Source organism: Macrosteles quadrilineatus, unplaced genomic scaffold (assembly GCF_028750875.1).
Source record: "Macrosteles quadrilineatus isolate MER2022 unplaced genomic scaffold, UCM_ALF_1.0 Scaffold_1__1_contigs__length_201487025, whole genome shotgun sequence".
NCBI classification, from domain to species: Eukaryota; Metazoa; Arthropoda; class Insecta; order Hemiptera; family Cicadellidae; genus Macrosteles; species Macrosteles quadrilineatus.
This window is the reverse complement of record NW_026542594.1, coordinates 90,551,051-90,570,088: the sequence shown is the minus strand read 5'-3', so window position 1 is coordinate 90,570,088 and position 19,038 is coordinate 90,551,051. Positions and strand designations below refer to the sequence as shown.

Here is a 19,038-nt window from a genome sequence, read left to right as displayed (position 1 = left end):
ATTTAAAACAGTGATTTTTTTGTCGGGTCTAATCACTACATAGAGGTGGGAACCAGCTGAAATAGTAGTGAATAAAGGAAAGAATACTGCGTTGGTGTCAGATTTAAACTGGTTTGCTTGGCCTTGAAGGGACTCGTTGGGGACCTTAATTCATAAACAACCCTTGTATACAGGGTGTTAAAAAACGAAGAGGCAGGAGACAAAAGTGTACCATCACATAGTGAGGCCTTTATGTGCCTTGACAACGCCCTCAAATGGATGGAGTGGCAACCAGAGTGCGACGGTGTACAGCTTCTTGCCGTCTGGCGTCACCATTTCTTCTATCTATTTTGAAAATCTCGTGTTGTTCATCTTGACAGTCTTCTTCTTCGGCTTGGTGTTCTTCGGTCTTGTAGATCCCAAACATACTCTGGCTAAGTGTCCCTGTTTCTTGCATTTATTACATATCTTTGAAGCAAACTCACAGTTATTGAGTGGCCCTATGATTTTGAGAACCAAAACCATAAATCATAAATCATAAATCTTTATTGGTCATTAAATAACATATGTTACAATAGACCTCGTTAACAAAAAAAGGGCCATAGATTCTAGATAGTATAACATCGTCTATAACATGGAATCTTCACTAAACTTAAATATAACAAAGACAACAAGAAAATAAAGCTAAAATCATTTGAAAAACACAGAACTATATATATGAAACAAAAGTGAGGTACCTACTTAAACAAGTGTTTGAAAGACTAGGTAACAGTTGACTAGGGACTAAGTAAGAACTAGATAACAATTTTACCATTACAATTGTATTCTGCAAAAAATTCATCTAAACTGTAAAAAGGGTGGTCAGCAAGCCAAACCATCAACTTTTGTTTTAGCCGAGTACAAGGAATGTCAAGTATTTCACTTGCAAAACAATTTACTATTTTTACTGATATACTAGCAAAACTTTGCTGTACTGTTGTTAGTCTGGTGTAGGGCCTATCCAAAGCAGATCTTCCCCTTGTGTAATATGAGTGAAAATTATTTCTTGAGCTAAAGAAATGTGAATTTTGTTTTACAAAAATAACACACTCTAATATATACAAATTTACAATTGTCAGGATACCTGTTGCTTTAAAAAGAGGTTTACAATGGTCCCTCAACCCTGAATTGGTCAACAGTCTTACAGCCTTTTTTTGAAGCTTTAAAATTATTAGAATGTGGGTGGAGTTACCCCACAGTAACAGACCATACTTTAACAGACTTTGAAAAAAAGCAAAATACGCAGATCTAACATACAAAGGAGGAACAAAATCTCTTAGACGTCTAATTAAAAATAAAACTCTTGACAATTTCTTACTTAAGTTATATAAATGGGTTGACCAGCTTAAATCACTATCCAAATCTATGCCTAATAAATTTACACTTGACGAAAAATTCTTTTCTTCCTCAGGTGTGCGACCTAACCTAAAAACAATAGTTTGAGTCTTTTCAGGATTCATAAAAAACCCATTGACACTGAACCAGTTCCTAGCTTCATTGAGGGAAAGTTTGGACAGCACCATGAGTTCACTAAAGGTACCTTGACTATTTAAGAAAGTGGAGTCATCCGCATAAATCACAGAAGTACAGGACATACATTTATCCAAATCATTAATCATTATAAGGAAAAGAACAGGGCCTAACACCGAGCCCTGGGGCACTCCGCAAAAAACCTCACTCTCATCTGACAATATACCCGCAACATCAACCTGCTGCCTGCGGTCTGATAAGTAAGACTTAAAAAGATTGAGTTCTGTGCCACGGATACCGTAGTACTCAAGTTTATTCAAAAGTAAACCATGGGGAACACAATCAAACGCTTTACTCAGGTCAACTAGAGTTGCCTGGGTAAGAGAGGCGTTTTCATAAGAATTTAGCACATGCTGCACCAAGCATGTGCGTTACCGCATCCGTGGCACATCTACCCGTTCGAAACCCAAATTGCCAATCAGATATTAGGCCATGGTATTCAAAAAATTTCATTAATTGTGATTTTATTATGGTTTTGAACACTTTGCCAATCACAGGAACTAACGAAATGGGCCGGTAACTACTAGGATTCTCCCTCGGACCCTTTTTATAAATTGGAACAACTTTTGAAAACTTCAGTTTTTTGGGGAAAAAGCCAGAGAGCAAGCAGCAGTTAATACTTGCAGTGAGTGGCAACAAGATATACACTATAATAAGCTTTAGAAGGTTAGAGGACATACCATATGCATCTGTGCTGAAAGAGGATTTCATATTATGCACAACACTATATACTTCCTCACAAGACACTGCACTGAACTTGAAGGATGATGGAGAAGCTGGTGTATTCTCAAGTAGTGAAGTGGATGCAGCAATCGAAGGTGTCACCAGTGCCGCTGTCTGCTTCACAGATGACGTGAAGAAATCACTGAAGTCTTGTGGAGATATGTATCGTAGGGGGTTGGTGTTTGGCTTCTCCATATTACCACGGATGATGGACCAGGCAGCTTTGCATTTGTTGGTTGCAGATTCGATTTCTATTACATTGGCGTTGAGCTTGGCTGTTGCAAGAGATTTTTTATAAGTCCTTTTTAGGCTCACATAGGTTTCCCTATCAATCTGTGAGTCAGATGTTTTATAGGCATGAAAAGCTGTTAGGACTAAGTCACACTGGACTTGAAGCTCTGCTGTAAACCAACGATTTTTTCGTCTAGGTTTTTTACTCTGATAATTTGGTAAGATTTTCTTGAGAGGGAAACAATCATTGATAGTTGATTGGAGCTGATCAAACAGGATGGTGAAAAGATTGTTGCTGATATGCCTGCCATCTGATACCAGACCTGGCCAGTCAATATTACCGACAGTAGAGATAAATTTTGCTTGGTTAACAGGACTATAATTCCTCTTTACTTGGTATTCCGTCGTAGGTTTTACAAGTTGTAGAATTTCCACCTTAAGGCAAACTGCTAAATGGTCTGACAAGGCAAAGTTTCCAACGCAGACAGCGAAGTCGCTCCTCTGAAAGTTAAGTGCAATGTTGTCGAGGCACCTCACACCCCTTGTTGGCTCAAAGTTGGAACAGAATAAGTTAAAAGAACGCAGAGTGTTTTGTAGAGCCCAGTCGTCTGCTTTTTTTGAACCGACATCAATATTTAGGTCTCCTGCTAAGATATACTTGTAGTCCGGCTTAGTTGAAAGAAGGGTTTGAAGCAATTCCTCAAGTTTATCTAGGAACTGTGATAGAATACCATCAGGTGAACGATATACGGACATTATAACTATTTTTAGGTCAGTTGATATTGCTGCTGAAACTTCAAAGTTAAGCTCATCACAGAAACCGTTTACATCAAGAGTGGAGAAAAAAGGAGATAAAGAATTGGATATGTAGATACACGTACCTCCATGCCTATGTGTAGTTCGGCAAAAGGCCGCCATTAGGGTAAAACCGCAAATTTTTACCAAATCAAGTTGACTAGATAATAGCCAATGTTCACATAGGCATAACACATTGAAATCAGAGTTCTCTACAATTACTTCTCTTTCATTTAGTTTATTACTTAGGCACTGTATATTCTGCTGCATAACACACAAAGAGATAGGCCTAGTCTTATTGTTAACTAGCCTATTTGGTTCTCCTGTTCGGGAAAACCTAAAAAAGCTGATTGGTCTAGATTCACATAACATTACCCTTTAAGGCTCTCAAAAAGAGGTGAAGGCGTTTTCTGCTCTGACGTAATGTGCGATTTAGTTGATACATTTTTGTATTTATCCTCATTCTGATGTACTGTAGTAGGCCAATTAATTTTAGTTTCATAGTATTCAGATGGATCACTTTCATGATTTGCAATTTCCATCGCTGTCGCTGCTTTGACAACATCTTTAAACGATACAAATGAATTATCCTGAAGCAATTTGGCTCTAATATTTTTACTAAATAACCCTCTTATGAACTGCATTCACAAAAGTGTATTAGCGATTGATTTCTAGCAATACTCACAGTTAAACTCACAATTAGATGAAAGCTTTTGCAATTCCACAGAGTAAATCTTAAAGGTTTCATTGGTTCATTGGTTTACTGTTCTATAGACATGAATTTGTGCTGTAAAGCCCAAGTACTTGGCTGTGGATCAACATAATCTGTAAAAATTCTCACCAATTCTGTATATGATTTATCCATACAGGTAATTCTGGAGCAAATAAATCATAAACATTCCGATGTAAGTTAGGAGTTAAAGAATGAAGTAATGTGTATACCTTATCTGTAGGATGCTTTCTTTGTCCATGTAAGTGAATGAAGAACAAAATTGTTGATGTAAGCGGTCACAATTTCTGAGTATCAACGTTGTATGGTCTGATCTGTTCTTCTGTTTCGTTGACTCCTTCCAATTCACTTAATCAATCGGTTTTGTAATGCATAAACTATTTTGAAATACATATCCTCCATGTCGGTCCCGTATGTGATTTCAGTTTCAAGCTCTTCTTCATCTGTTTTTACTCCAATGTTGTGCTGGATAAACTCAAATCGGTCCCAATAAGCTTGTGTCACTGTGAGTCTTGTTTTGATACTATGAACTTTAATACAAGACAATTATTCTCTCAACTCTATTCAACTGACCTTTAACCCTCCAAGTGTCCATAGTTTAGGCCTTAATGTCCACCTATTTTTGGCGCATTTGCAAGGTTTTATTAAAACGGATCTGAGAAGCTTAAAACAATGTTAATTCTAATGTTCTATATACCATTTTGTTTGGAAAATCATGGGCTTCAATATTATATATAAAACATAAGGAACATTTAAAAAAAAAAAAAAATTTTTAGGTAAAAAAAATATAATTTCGAAAATTTTCAAAAAAAAAAATAAGTTCGCGCTCAATGAAATTGTATAAATTATAGGCCTATAAATATTTGAAAATAGCCACTTTGTTCTAAATTTTATGAGGATTACAAATATATAATAATATAAGGAAGTAGATTTGCAAATAAATAAGTTATGGGCAAAAAACTGATTTCAGTACATAGCGTTTAGCTAAGAATGCATAGCCTAACCATAGCTAGGAATCTGGCTGATAATTTACATCAATATCACCACCTACTTCTTCAGGATCATCAACCAGCACTTCAAAACCACTTTTAAATCTTCTTATAATGCACCACGTATATCACTACTTTTGATTTTTAACACTAAAACAATGATAAACGTAATAAAACACATCAGTCATCGGTCCGGGGAAACCTAGCTGTTTACAAATACACGCACGTCAGCTGTCTGCTACAATATTTTCGGAACTAAAATGAATAGCGCTTAGAGACAGACCTCTGGAGAAAGCTTAGAATATTACGGAAAGAACGATACCTAACTCGATCCAGTTCAATCCGATTCAGTCAGTCATAGAGCCTTCGCCGTAAACGATGTCTGCGTGTCGAAAAATCGACAAGTAACACTACACAAAGTGTGCTGCTTGTCGAATTTTCGTCAAGTAACACTGGGAGGGTTAACAACAGGTCTTGCTTTCTTCAGTTCACTCAATGTTTCATTTCCTTGGAAGGAGGCCATAATAAATTAACTGTACTAGTAAATGTAATAAGTCTAAATTAGAACTGTAGGTAATTAATTGTCCTCATCGCCAATTATTAAATACATTTATTAACAAAAACTGTATTAAACTCAATTTAATAATTTCATAATGTAAACACTGAACTAAACCAAAACATTGAACTAAACAAACATAATAACAATTAATTCTGACCATCTGTGAATCCTAATAACATATGTAAAAACTTGGAATACCGCTAACCAATCTGGTATATGGTTTAGTTTAGAACTCTTGTAGCTTATGTTCAACAATTGGGAATAACTAAATAAAGCTACAAAAATAATAGTAGATATAATATATATACCTAATAGTATATATTTAATACCAGTCTACTTATTCTTGAGATCCAAGAATGGCGAGGAAGAAATCAGAATCAGCAATCAGAAAATCTTTATTGTTTCATATATTGATTTACAAATCATACACACAGAGTAGACTAAGAATAACTTAGATTAACTAACTTATACACTTGGGGATTATTTAACTATGAAACAATTTATCCCTAGGTCGAGACCTGTTTGGGATGTTCTATTGATTGACATCCAACTAATATTGATCAAATTGTTTTATATGTTGACTGATTAACATATACATATAAAACAGCTCAAAAGATGGGATCACCGACATCAATAAATGATACACTCTAAAGCAACTCTAAATAAATAATATTACTAAGCATCATTGTTAAAATAGGCCTAAATACATTAGACCTGATACATAAGGAAAAACTGTACAAATAAAAACAAGGGAGAGTACCTAACTAGATGCATTTAGGATATAAAAACTGTGTGGTTTAGAAGTAATATGTAGATTTTTAAGATATAGAAATAAAATGCGATGAATTGAGAAATGGATACACGTCGTAGATAAACTTGGTAACAATTTCAATAATATGCATTAGAATTGTTGGAGGATAGAAACAATTTTGTGAGATAACGAAATTGTCTTTTATTGAAATATGTTTTTATATAGTACTGAGTACTGAGTTTTATTCCTGAGCTACGTCACCCAAAGTAACAGTGGGTAAACCTCCAGTTAGCTGGAGTAACACACAGTATCACAGAATCAAATTGTTTAGTTGCACCAGCTGTTAAGATTCTTTAATTCCAAAGGGGAGGTCCCACTGAAAATTCTAAATTCTTAACTGTGTATTATTTTGAGATATTTTAATTTTTATTATGTAAAATTACTCTACTTGAAACAAAATAACTATTTTTTGACCACTTGTAAACCACCCCCCTCCCCCCCACCACCATTTTAACCGAATTTGCAGCCTTTCACAAGAACCGCTAAAAGGCTAAAAGGCTAAAAAGAGGGCTAAAAGGCTAAAAGGCTGGGGTTAAGGCTTTTTAACTATAAGTAGTAGATAGATGATTGAAGTGTCATTTGATAGAGTATATTACTGCAAACAAAGTTATGTATTAGTTTGAAATTATCTCTTCAGATATTTTTTCTACAAGTTTTCAAATTAAGAAAATAACAATAACATTTTCGCAATATTACAAAAAAATTAAAATAATAAAAGTTTCTTTAGATAATTGAAAGCCCATACATAACTTTGTCCCTGTATATGTAAAGAGTAAGCATGCAAAGTTTCACTGCTGTATCTCTAATGCCTTTTGAGCCTTAGCATTTTTAGTAAACCAACTCACGGTTTTCTCTACTTTCGGGAATCGCACGTTTTCTAAAATCAATGGTTTTTGTTAAATTTTAGCCAAAATAAGAGCTCCTAGTTCACTATTTAAGTTTTTATTGTTTAGAAGTACTGCTAGTGTTACTTTTAAGAACATTTTTGGTCAATATACTTACATAAAAATCTTTTTCAGGCATATGTACAATCCGTGACTATACAAGAAAAACACCGAAGTGATGTTTATTTCACCAAAAATTCGAGTGCACATTCAACTTTAAATATTTTTTACTCCATGAAATATGTAAATTTACATCAAATTGTTGTGTTTTTCTTATATAGGAAGATTTTAATAAAAAAGAGGTACAAAAAATAAAAATCCAAAATTTTTGAAATTGTTGACAATTTTCAGTGGGATCTCCATTTAAATATGAGTACCGGTACTCATAAGGTTAACATGGGAAACTCCAGAGCCACTGGGGCTAAAATTTTTATTATATAAATGGCTTGGAAGGCTAGACATACCTAAGGCCTGATTGACATAGGCAGAATCCTAAAAGTAATTAAACTTTTCTGTTCTAATTAAACTAACCTACCGCTTAGGTGGAAACAATAATATATTTGGATAAACCTACAAAAAAATGTAGGCCTATATCTCCTGTTTTTTGGTCTAGCTTAATATAATTATTTATTGTGAAATAGATTCAAATGTTTTGTATCACAAGTTTATGAAATTGTTTTTTTTTATTTAGATAGGTACCATTGATACCAACAAAAGATCTAGAACAAAAAATTTTATTAAATCCTGTCATCCTGCAGATTGAATTTTAATTATTTTCTTAAGTTGTTTACACATAGGCCACTACTAAACTTAGGTTAAAATTTCCTGTCTTTCTAAATAATAATTATTACTTTACAAATTATTTTTCTTCACTTTCAATAAAATAAATTCATTCATATATCATGGAAATTTAAAAATCATAAGTAGTCAGGACCAGTGCAACCATGCGACCAGGCTATTTATATGCCGATTATGCTTTATGCTCTGACCTGGGTATTTATGGCGATTAAACCCTGAAGTAAAAAACTAGTAGTGACCATTTTATACCAGTTTATTTTATAGTTAATTTTATACCATAAAATTCTGAAAATCCCCTTCGGTCATGATAATATCACTATCTTCTTCTTCCACAATCTTGGGAAAATCATAAATATCTTCTGCGATCACAAAAATATCATCATTGTCTTCTGTGACCATTGCAAATTATTGGACATCTCTTGTGGTTGTTTATTAGTCAACATAATCGTCTCCTGGACTTCTCCCGCATTCACGGAAATTTCATTATCATCTTCAGCGATTGTGGAAAAACCCTGAATATCTCATGCGGTTTGGTAGACATCATTATTGTCTCTCGGGATCGCAGAAAAATGCTGGACATCTTCCGCAATCATGGAAAGGTTATTGTTGTCATTCGCAATCGCGGCAAAAACATGAATCCTCAATTAAATGAATTGATCTCACGACCATCGCAGGCGTGATCATAAAAGCTTGGCTCGAGCTCGATTCTCCGACTTGGTGCGAGATCTCTCAAGCTTGTAGCCAGTCTCAGTTCAGCTTGAAAATTGACCCGCTTACACACCTCTATTATTAATGGTTTTTTCTTAAATAATTTATGTTATAGACGATTGCCACTCATTTTGTTGATGTCAAAGAACAAAGAAAGCTGGAAGATTTCATCAGTTTTCCAGCCTTATGGCCAGCTGTAGCCATCTCTGTGTGGAAACAGTTTTCCAGTAGACAAGATCTTGTGGACATCGTCCTTCCAGTCATTGAATTTTGCCAGGTAAAATATTTTACTTATATCTTGAATTATATTTATAGATCATGCATCTTTAGATTAAAAATTAGGCCTATATAAAGTCCAAATTTAAGATTTGCCATCACGACCCTGTTGAGGTTATTTCCAACATTCACAGCAAAAATTTTAACATTTCAATCGCAGTGAAATCGAGAGCATCTCCATCTCCTACAATTGCGAAGGGTACAGTAGCTTATCAATTTGTGCTTGTTTCATGGTGTATTCCCTGATAAAATCAAAACCACTGTTCTTCATCCAATATTTAAATAAACCGCCGTAGCAAACCTGCAGACTAAGCGAATTTCCATTTGCCCGATTGGATTTACACTAAAATGTATCCTTAAAAATATCACATTTATTCCCTATTTAAATATAATTAATTAGTTTAACAAGTACTTAGGTTAGCTGTAACAGGGAGGGTAAAAAGTGTTTTTTTGTCAAATGTTAATAGTTTAGTAAGATATGAATGCATTTTCCAATACTCCTACAGGGAAACTAATAAAGTGTGGTTTTTATTAAAATATCAATAGTTTAGTGTGAAATAAATAAATCCGCAAAGTTTGACCAAAATCTTACTAATATTATAAATGTGAAAGTTTGTGTGTTTGTTTGAAGTTCAATCACGCATTAACTACTGGACGGATTGGGCTGAAATTTGGCATGATTATAGCTCACATTCCCGATTAACATATAGGCATATTCTTATCTCAAAAATGCTTTCGAGCTCTGCCCCAGTGGCTCTGTGGTTCCCCATGTTAACTGAACTAGGGCTAGTCGGACTTGTAGGGCTTTAATAATTAAAAGGCACATCTTGGTTGCTCGACATCTTGGTTTATTCTGAGAAAGAGCCAACGGCCCAATGCATAGAGTAATACATGAAGTAATAAGAGACTTACAAGTCAGAGTTGATCATGTACTATATAAAAACATTACTACATTAACCTTATGAGTAATCACATTTAAAGTGAATAAAAGAATTCAGTAGTCAGCTGTTTTAACTTAAAAGTTTGTCCTATGTATACAAAAGCATTAAAAGTTATAAGATTTACCAACAGGGTGCAGCACTATTACTTTTTTGCATTTATGGAAACAGCTAATTTGAACTAAGCAACAACAAAAAATATGATATGCAATGAGAACTATCAAAGTAGGATTGTTTACAGTTACTTTTATGTTTTTAATTTCATTTCATTTAAATCATTTTGTGATATTTAGCTAATCTTTAGTAATTAATTTTTACTTTCTCCCCCTATACCATAGTACTGTATATGGAGAAAGTATTGTTTTCGTCAACATTTTCGAGTTTGAGTGTTGAGTAGATATAATCGTTTTGGGTCCAGAAAAAAGTGGTTTTTGAAGTGATGTCTGTGTGTGTGTCTGTGTGTGGGTGTGTGTGTGTGTGTGTGTGTGTGTGTGTGTGTGTGTGTGTGTGTGTGTGTTTGTATTCACCGAATAGTGGCATCCTTCACAGGCACACGGCTGTGGCACCTTCAAAAATTGTGGCACCTTTTTCAGGGTGCCACAGCTAATTCGATCATTTTTGAGGTTTTCCAGCATTATTACGTCGTTTAAACATCACATGCCACAATTGAGTATTTTTGAACTCGTTGATGTGAGTTTAAGTAGCGCAGGTACACACCGAATTGTGGAACACGAAACTATACAGGTAGCTAGCGCGCCTCGCGCCGTCCGCCGGAACTATAACTTTCCTAATGCTACGTTGCCAATTCTCGCGCCAGCCTACACTCGAAATAGTGGCACCATGCCACAATTCAGTATATATCAACAGTGTGTGGACAGGATGCCACTTAATGAGCTGTAGAGCTTGAGCAGTGTGTAGAACAGTGCAACAAGCAACTAATAAACTAATAATACTATACTGCCACGTACTATAAAACAATTTAAGTACCATAAATAATATACTTTTGCTCCGAGTGGTGAACAATGTTTTACATTACAAATAATTTGTGTAGTAAATAATAATTTAATAGCTATTTACATTACAAGTGTAGTAAGAGCGTTTTTACATCACGCAGGTGAATGTTGTGCAACGAGCGAAGGCGAGTTGCATAATTCACCGAAGTGATGTAAACACGCTCTTGCGTAACGTGTAACGTACAAGATTTTACCTGACCCGACAATATTCAGGTGGTTACGAGCAATATACTTCATTATCAATTTCACTCATCTTCTAACAGTAGCCTTACGTTCATTTACAAACAAAAGCTAGGTTAGGAAAATTCTTCAAAGCATAACAATAAAATTCAAACACACAGCTGATTTCTAGCGTTGAACGTCGTTGGCTCCATAGAGGTATAGTTTTTTAGCGAATTTCCCATATAGGGAATAAGCTATTACCGTAGGTCTCATGGTAAGACCTAGACCCGCGACCGATTTACTTTTTCGTTTTGAGGTCCCCAGAGGCCAAAAACACCATTCGTTCAAATTCATATATATATATATATATATACAGTAGAACCTCGGTTAACCGAGCCTCGCTTAACCGAGACTCCGGGTTAACCGAGGCCGTCCTCGAACGATTTTTTTTATTTAAAAAGCAAAAGAAACACGCACAAACTGCGTACAGTAATGAGCGTTTGGGTGCTCCTTTTATCGCAATACGCACGCTAGCCTGCAATGCGTTAAAACTACTGTACAGTAAAATGTTGGCAACTGTTGTGTTTCCTCGGCCAAATATTTGCGTAGCTTAGCGCTTATCTTTGCCGAATGCATACGGCACTGTCCCCCGACACCGCTCGCCAGAGCAGCTGCAGGTGTTGTAACCCGACACCGCTCGCCGCCGGACCAATGCGAACTGTTTCAATGCCGAGACGCGACTGAGCCACTCGCTCTCCCCACCACCCCGATTCGACAAAAGTTTTTTTTACAGCGATGAATCTGATGGGGCGACTGAGAAAATATCACATACAGAAGGTCTAAGAATGATCGAGGGAGCACTGGCATCACTGAGCTATAATTCTAACTGGAGGCACTGAATGTCAAAGATGCGTGTCGCCAGCCGCCATGTTTGCTTGAGGTGTGAGTTAAAATGAAGCCATGTTATTGGATGAAAAAACTCACTGCTATGGAAACCTAGTTATAGAAGCCATGTTATTGGATGAAAAAACCTGCTGCTATACCAACCTAACAAAATCAGCGACACGCTTTTGACAGACTTCTTCAATGGCAGTGCTACCTCCAGTTATAATTTTAGCTCAGTGACTGGCATACATTGAACAACAAGAAACCGCAACAACAAACGATTTAGTTTGGCTGCGACGCTGGCGCAACAGGGCGGCTAGCCTAAGATCCTCTAATCTAAGTCAAAAAACAATAACTGATTTCTTTGGGAAAAAAGATTAGCTTACTTTGTTTATTTTTGTACAATGTACAGTAAATTAATTTTCATTTCTTTGATTTAATTTTGTAAACAGGAATACTGTACTGTAACTAAACTTCTGTACATTGTGTAGCCTATATCATACGTATTCAGTTGTGCAATAAATTGAGTTTTATATTAAAACAGTGTTTAGTATTGTTGAGTGTTTTGGTTTCCTCTCACGTTTTATTGCGTACTAATAACATTTCTTGTACTAATAAACTAAACAACAGATCAGTTAATAACTTTTGTTCATGTTTTAGTATATCTTGAGCTATTTTTAGCCCCGGTAACGATTTTTAGGTTACGTTCCGTGTTATCCGAGGTTCGCCGTATCCGAGGTACCCTCGGTCCCAATTACCTCGGTTAACCGAGGTTCTACTGTATATATATTTATATATGTGTCCGTTAGCGCGATAACTCGAGCAAAATTGATCCGATTTTGATGAAATTTGGTACAAACGTGTAAACCTACATTTATTCGAACGAGTTCGCGAACCAGCATAATCGGACCATGGGATCAGGGGTTTATGGGGGGTTTTATGGGGTAAAAATGGGTTTTTCTCATTTTTGACCCTAAAAACTTTAAATTTCTAAATTTCTCTCTAAACCATTTTGAAGAGCTTAAAAAAACAAATAATTTAGTATATTGAAGTTTTTTTGAATGTTCATTGACTACGGAGAAAATTAAAAAAATTGTAAATTTAAAATTCCTATGTTATTCTTATGGAGAATAAATAAACTGTTCTAGTTTGCTTGTTTATGGATACATTTTAATCAAATTTGGCAATTTGGCTTATTTCATACTAAGCTATCAATATTTCAATTCAAAAAAACACACCTCAACATCTTCCCCGTAGCAGCAAACCTAACTACTCACTAAAATTAATGTTATTTAAATAGGAAATAAATCTGAAAATTTATAGGGAATATTTTAGTAGAAATCAAGCCGGGTAAATGGAAATTCGCTTAGTATGCAGGTTTGCTGCGACGGGGGTATTTAAGTTATCCACTCAATGTTATTTAAATGGGTTTCATTACATCACCGAGTGAGTTTTTTTCAACTTTACATCACTCGAGAAGTAAGGAAGCTGTATACATCACGCTTGGGATAGGGAAGTTTAACATGGCGGGTTAGGTAAATTGATTTACCTAACCCGCCTAACTCGCTTCCGCTCGTTGCACAACATTCACCTGCGTGAAGTAAAAACGCTCTTACTACACTTGTAATGTAAATAGCTATTACGCAACCATTAAACAATTGATTTTTGTTTACAAACATAAATTGGTAACGTAGTTATTTTGTATCAATTGAATTTGTACACTGAAACGATAACAATGTTTGAGGTTAGAACGCTATATAAGTTGTCCTAGACTGCTTTTTTTATCTTACAAACTATTTCGTGCTGATACGTCTATTTTTTTAACATTTTAGTCATGTTGACAAAATATTTTGCAATTACATTTCTGAATCAGTCAGTAAAGGTAGATTTCGATGCATCATTGCTGAAAGTTATGTTTTGCTTCTCACTCTCAGAGTATTCCAAAGACATCTAATGTTTCAATCCATGTTCAAATGTTATATGAGGTAAACATATAACCGAATCAATTAAAGTACTTAAATTAAAATACATATTATTATCAACACGCATAATCTAGTTCAGATTATAATATCATCTCACAATCATATTTGTAAAACCTACTGTGGTGTTTTAACCAGTCCCCACTAACAAAAGCATAAAATGAAAGGTCCTAAAGAGGTTAACATTGAGTCATAACAAAAGTAGTTTAAAAGTTGTAACCGTGATACTGTAAATAATTTGATATTGTTAGATATTATACGATCGTTTTACAATTTTGTCAATCTATCTGTTACTTTCATACAAATGTATTTTTATTATTCAATGTTTTGTTTTGTAGAACCTTTAGTATTCTCAACTTCATTAATAACTAGTAGAATACCCGACCTTCGTACGGGGTTGGCATATAAGTAGAACATGATCATTGCAGTGATGGGAGAGGAAACGGTCTAAGAAAATATGGTCTTTTAATTTATACGGTATCCTATAGTGTGGCACACATATACCTATAATAAAAGAATGTGTTTAATGGTATGCACTGTAAACGAAAACCTACCACAATAGTTCCAAACATGTTAATAGGGCAATTTTCTAACATATTTTAGTGAAATTATAATCAGGCAAACGGGAATTGGCTCAGTCTATAGGTTTGCTGGGGCAGGGGGATTATATTACTGTTTACAAACAAATAAATCAAAAGAATATACCCCATAACTCAGGATAAGGGCCTAGGTTGATAGGGCAATATAGAATGTTGATTATTTCCTATATCCATTGAATGATTTATTTTAAAATGAATTATTATAAAAATAAATAAATAATATTACAACATTTCACAAATATTATAACAGACTCAGTATAGTTAGATCATAAACAAATGAAGTACTGTAACTGAAACAATCCTATAATAATGAAATTACATTAACATATGGTTTGACAGCTCCTTTAGGTTATGTTAAATAAATTCAGGCTAGTGACATCATTATTTTAAATTTATAATCCTTACCCTCTCTGTTCTAATATTCGTGCAGTATTTAATAAGGTTTGAACCAGCTGTGTTGAATTGAGAAATCAAAATCAATTTGACAGTTAGTTCTGCTTGTTTACATTTTTAAACTTACTAGGTTTGTTCTTTGTTACCATGGATACCATCAATCAATATTTACTTTTAAATCTCTCATCTCAGATTTTTGAAAGCCCACGGGGCAAAGCCCTAGGTGAATATCGAAGCGGTAATAGTTCTATATGTATCCTAGGAGCTGTAGCTTCATTTGTGTGCAATTTGAGCATAGTCGGATCAGTATTTTTTGAGATTAGCTCATACAAACACACATACAGACACCCCCTCTTCTTTATAATAGTATAGAATAGAATAGATAGATAGATAAACCTATTTCAACGTACAATATCAGTTTTAGGAAATTCCTAGTAAGGTTGTTAGAAGTATATTGGCATCCGTGAAGTTTGTGTAATGTTTTTTAAAATCACTGTGGGATATATTTAACTTCACTTATTATTTATTTAATATGTTTCTACTTCTTGAAATTCTCAGTTAACTGGGAGGCGGAGCAAACAGTTTGTTCTAAAATGAACTTGAAAATTTTAAACAATCTTTTTCTGTTGGTTTACTTAAAGTATATAATGTTCTACTATGAATGCAAATCTTTAATATAGTCTAAATTTCCAGTCCCACCCTCAAAAACTATGATATTTAACAGTTGAATCTTTATAACGTATAAACACATTATTTTTAATCGGTCATCAAACTGATTCTTGAATTAGTAGTTGCAAGAGTACGCAAAACTGCAGAGAGTCCTTGAAAATGCTTGTGCAATGATATAGTTTTAAATTATAAAAGAAACCCTTCAAAAAATTGTATTAACAGGACCAGAGGACCAATATGCACATGGTATTTCATTTGTCTAAGGCAAAAAGTTCGAATCATATTAACTTATGATTGCCAATAGATTTTGGGTTTCCTTAAAACAATTATATAAAACTGTCTGCAAATGTCAATAAAACTGATTTTATAAGAAATTGTAGATTCTTCTGTTGCTCTGTAGGCGACCATTTTGGTCACACAAGGAAGTCCAAACTTATATCTTAGTTTGAACAACGTCATCTTGATTTTACATTGCTCAAGATACATAATCGACACATAGGCTTTCAAAAAAAATAAGTAAAGAAAGTAACTAGTGATGGACCGCGCAGACATAGGAACAGTCTAGAATTGCCTCTTACTGACGTTTTCCAAACGAATATAGAAGTTAGATCTACATTCTTCATTTTAGGCTTGAAATAAATTTGTTTGTGGGTAAGAGCGAATGAGTAAGCATGAACAATAACCCTTCTCCCCGACACGCTACCATACCACAGCATCTTACTAGCAGAGCTCAAGGTTATTGACGTAATTGTAATGAACTAAATTTAGACTTCCACCCCCCAATGTCACCAATGGGCCCTAAAGGTTGGTATGTAACAATTCATGACGGTTGAACAATAGCCTTTAAAATACGCTTTTAATTTGTTTCCTAGCGTTTACCGTATCTTAGAAAAAGTTAGTTAACAATAATAACAAAAACTTGTTGGGCGAAAGAAAAATTCTAAAAAGCTACAAATTAATTTATAATATATGTATCTATATCGTATTAAAGTGTGTTAAAGGTTTAGCGTTTGGTTTACAATGTAAAAATTTTCAAAGTCACAAGATGGTTTCTGAAACTCTTTATACAACTCTCCTTTATAAAAATTAAAAAAAAAATATTATCCAAGAAATTGAGCTCTTTAGCCACAAAATCCACCGTTTTTTTACTTACCTGACGAAGAAATAAAAACAGTAGCAGCCGACGAACTTTGTTATGTCATATTTAAAAACTCATTTAAAAGTACCGACTTTATTTCAAGATTTAAAATAGAAAATATAAACTTTTGAGCTTTTAATTATAACCAATAGTGTCCTAGACTAATTGACATCTTTCACACGAAGTGTCAACGATTTACCTTTAGTCTAAATGTCAAGTTATTTTGAAGCTGGACATTAAGCTGGACCACTTCTAACCTGCACTAAGATGGCGGACCTGGCTTCAACTGCTTGTATGTTAGTTATATAGATGTGCTCCATCTATTGGTCTTATGTGATCGTTGATTTAAACTAACGGAATTCTGATGAAAATTTGATCATGAATTATTAGCAGTTTTGCAGGATGATTAACAATACTGTAGTTTTTTTTTTTTTTTTTTTTTTTTTTTTTTTTTTTTTTTAATTTAAATTGCTTGTTAGTTGGCAACAAATCTTAGAGATGTGTACATAAATAAATAGTAGAGATGTGTAATACATTTTTTAGGACAAAATTGAATTAGCAGATGCCATGGTAAAGAAGCGTACTAGAAAAAGTTACTGTCGCCTCATCCAATTTTTACAGCAGTCAGCTGTTGACATGCTAGGCGAGCAACCGCGACAGTGAGGACGGGGAACAGCTGATTTCATGTTCCTAGTTGGCAAATTGTCTGCTAGCTACTAACGTACACATGCATAAGCCATCAGCGGTAGCACCAGTAGCCTCAATGAATATATAAACACTTGTGTTAAGGTTTAAATACAGTAGTCAATGTTATTACTGAATTTGATACTATACATATTGTTACTAATATATGAAATGGAGAAAAACGATACCTTAAAAATACAAAATTTCCCAATTTATATCCAGACCTTTTTTAAATAGCTTAGAAAACAAATAATTTAGTATATCAAAGTGTTTTTGTACGGTTATTGGTAACAGGACAAATTCAAAAATTGTAAATTTAAAATTCCCTTGTTATTCATATAAAGAATATTGTAAAATGTTGTAGTTTGCTTGTTTATGGATATATTTTGATCAAACTTGGCAAATTTATTCAAACAATTACAAAACTATTTGGATCATGAACGCTACTCTAGTTTTCCCAAGGTAGGACACGTGAATTGGAATTTTTGCGTTACAGGCACAATGACAGTAAGAATCAAACAAACGTACAGATGTATACACAAGACTCGTTTCGGCTATCTTATTATATACAACGTAGAAATAACCAAACACTTCATGAGTCTACGCAATGTACAGACAAAACAGTAAAGACTTAATAATCTTATAACTAACTATCTGCCCATGCTTCGCAACGGGGTGAGAATCTTTGGGTCTCTAATTCCACCGTAAAAAAATAGTATATTTCGTACCTAGGGCCTAAAGTGAGGTTTTGCCGACTCGATATCGGGTTTTAAGTTCGGGACGAAGTCGAGAACGTGAAACGATCGAGAGCTGCAAACCCATTTTGGCTCGTGGTACGAGCGGTTTTTTTTACCCAAGTATGTTTTGCAATATAACGTCCCTCTTATTTATGTGAAATATTTTGAGGAATCAGCAAAATCAAAAATAACAATAAATAGTTGTCTAGGTCAATGTTATTACTGAATTTGATACTATACATATTGTTACTAATATATGAAATGGAGAAAAACGTTACCTTAAAAATACAAAATTTCCCAATTTATATCCAGACCTTTTTTAAATAGCTTAGAAAACAAATAATTTAGTATATCAAAGTGTTTTTGTACGGTTATTGGTAACAGGACAAATTCAAAAATTGTAAATTTAAAATTCCCTTGTTATTCATATAAAGAATATTGTAAAATGTTGTAGTTTGCTTGTTTATGGATATATTTTGATCAAACTTGGCAAATTTATTCAAACAATTACAAAACTATTTGGATCATGAACGCTACTCTAGTTTTCCCAAGGTAGGACACGTGAATTGGAATTTTTGCGTTACAGGCACAATGACAGTAAGAATCAAACAAACGTACAGATGTATACACAAGACTCGTTTCGGCTATCTTATTATATACAACGTAGAAATAACCAAACACTTCATGAGTCTACGCAATGTACAGACAAAACAGTAAAGACTTAATAATCTTATAACTAACTATCTGCCCATGCTTCGCAACGGGGTGAGAATCTTTGGGTCTCTAATT

At 34.3% G+C, this 19,038-nt stretch overlaps 1 protein-coding gene across 1 annotated transcript in view; it reads left to right on the top strand.

Moving 5' to 3' along the window:
* LOC128998808 (uncharacterized) overlaps positions 1–19,038 on the top strand; it is a 261,627-nt gene that overhangs the window by 67,231 nt on the left and 175,358 nt on the right. Inside the window, exon 6 of the mRNA XM_054425167.1 lies at positions 8,892–9,053. Within this exon, the coding sequence (XP_054281142.1) occupies positions 8,892–9,053 (162 nt within the window). The remainder of the gene's footprint in view (positions 1–8,891; positions 9,054–19,038) is intronic.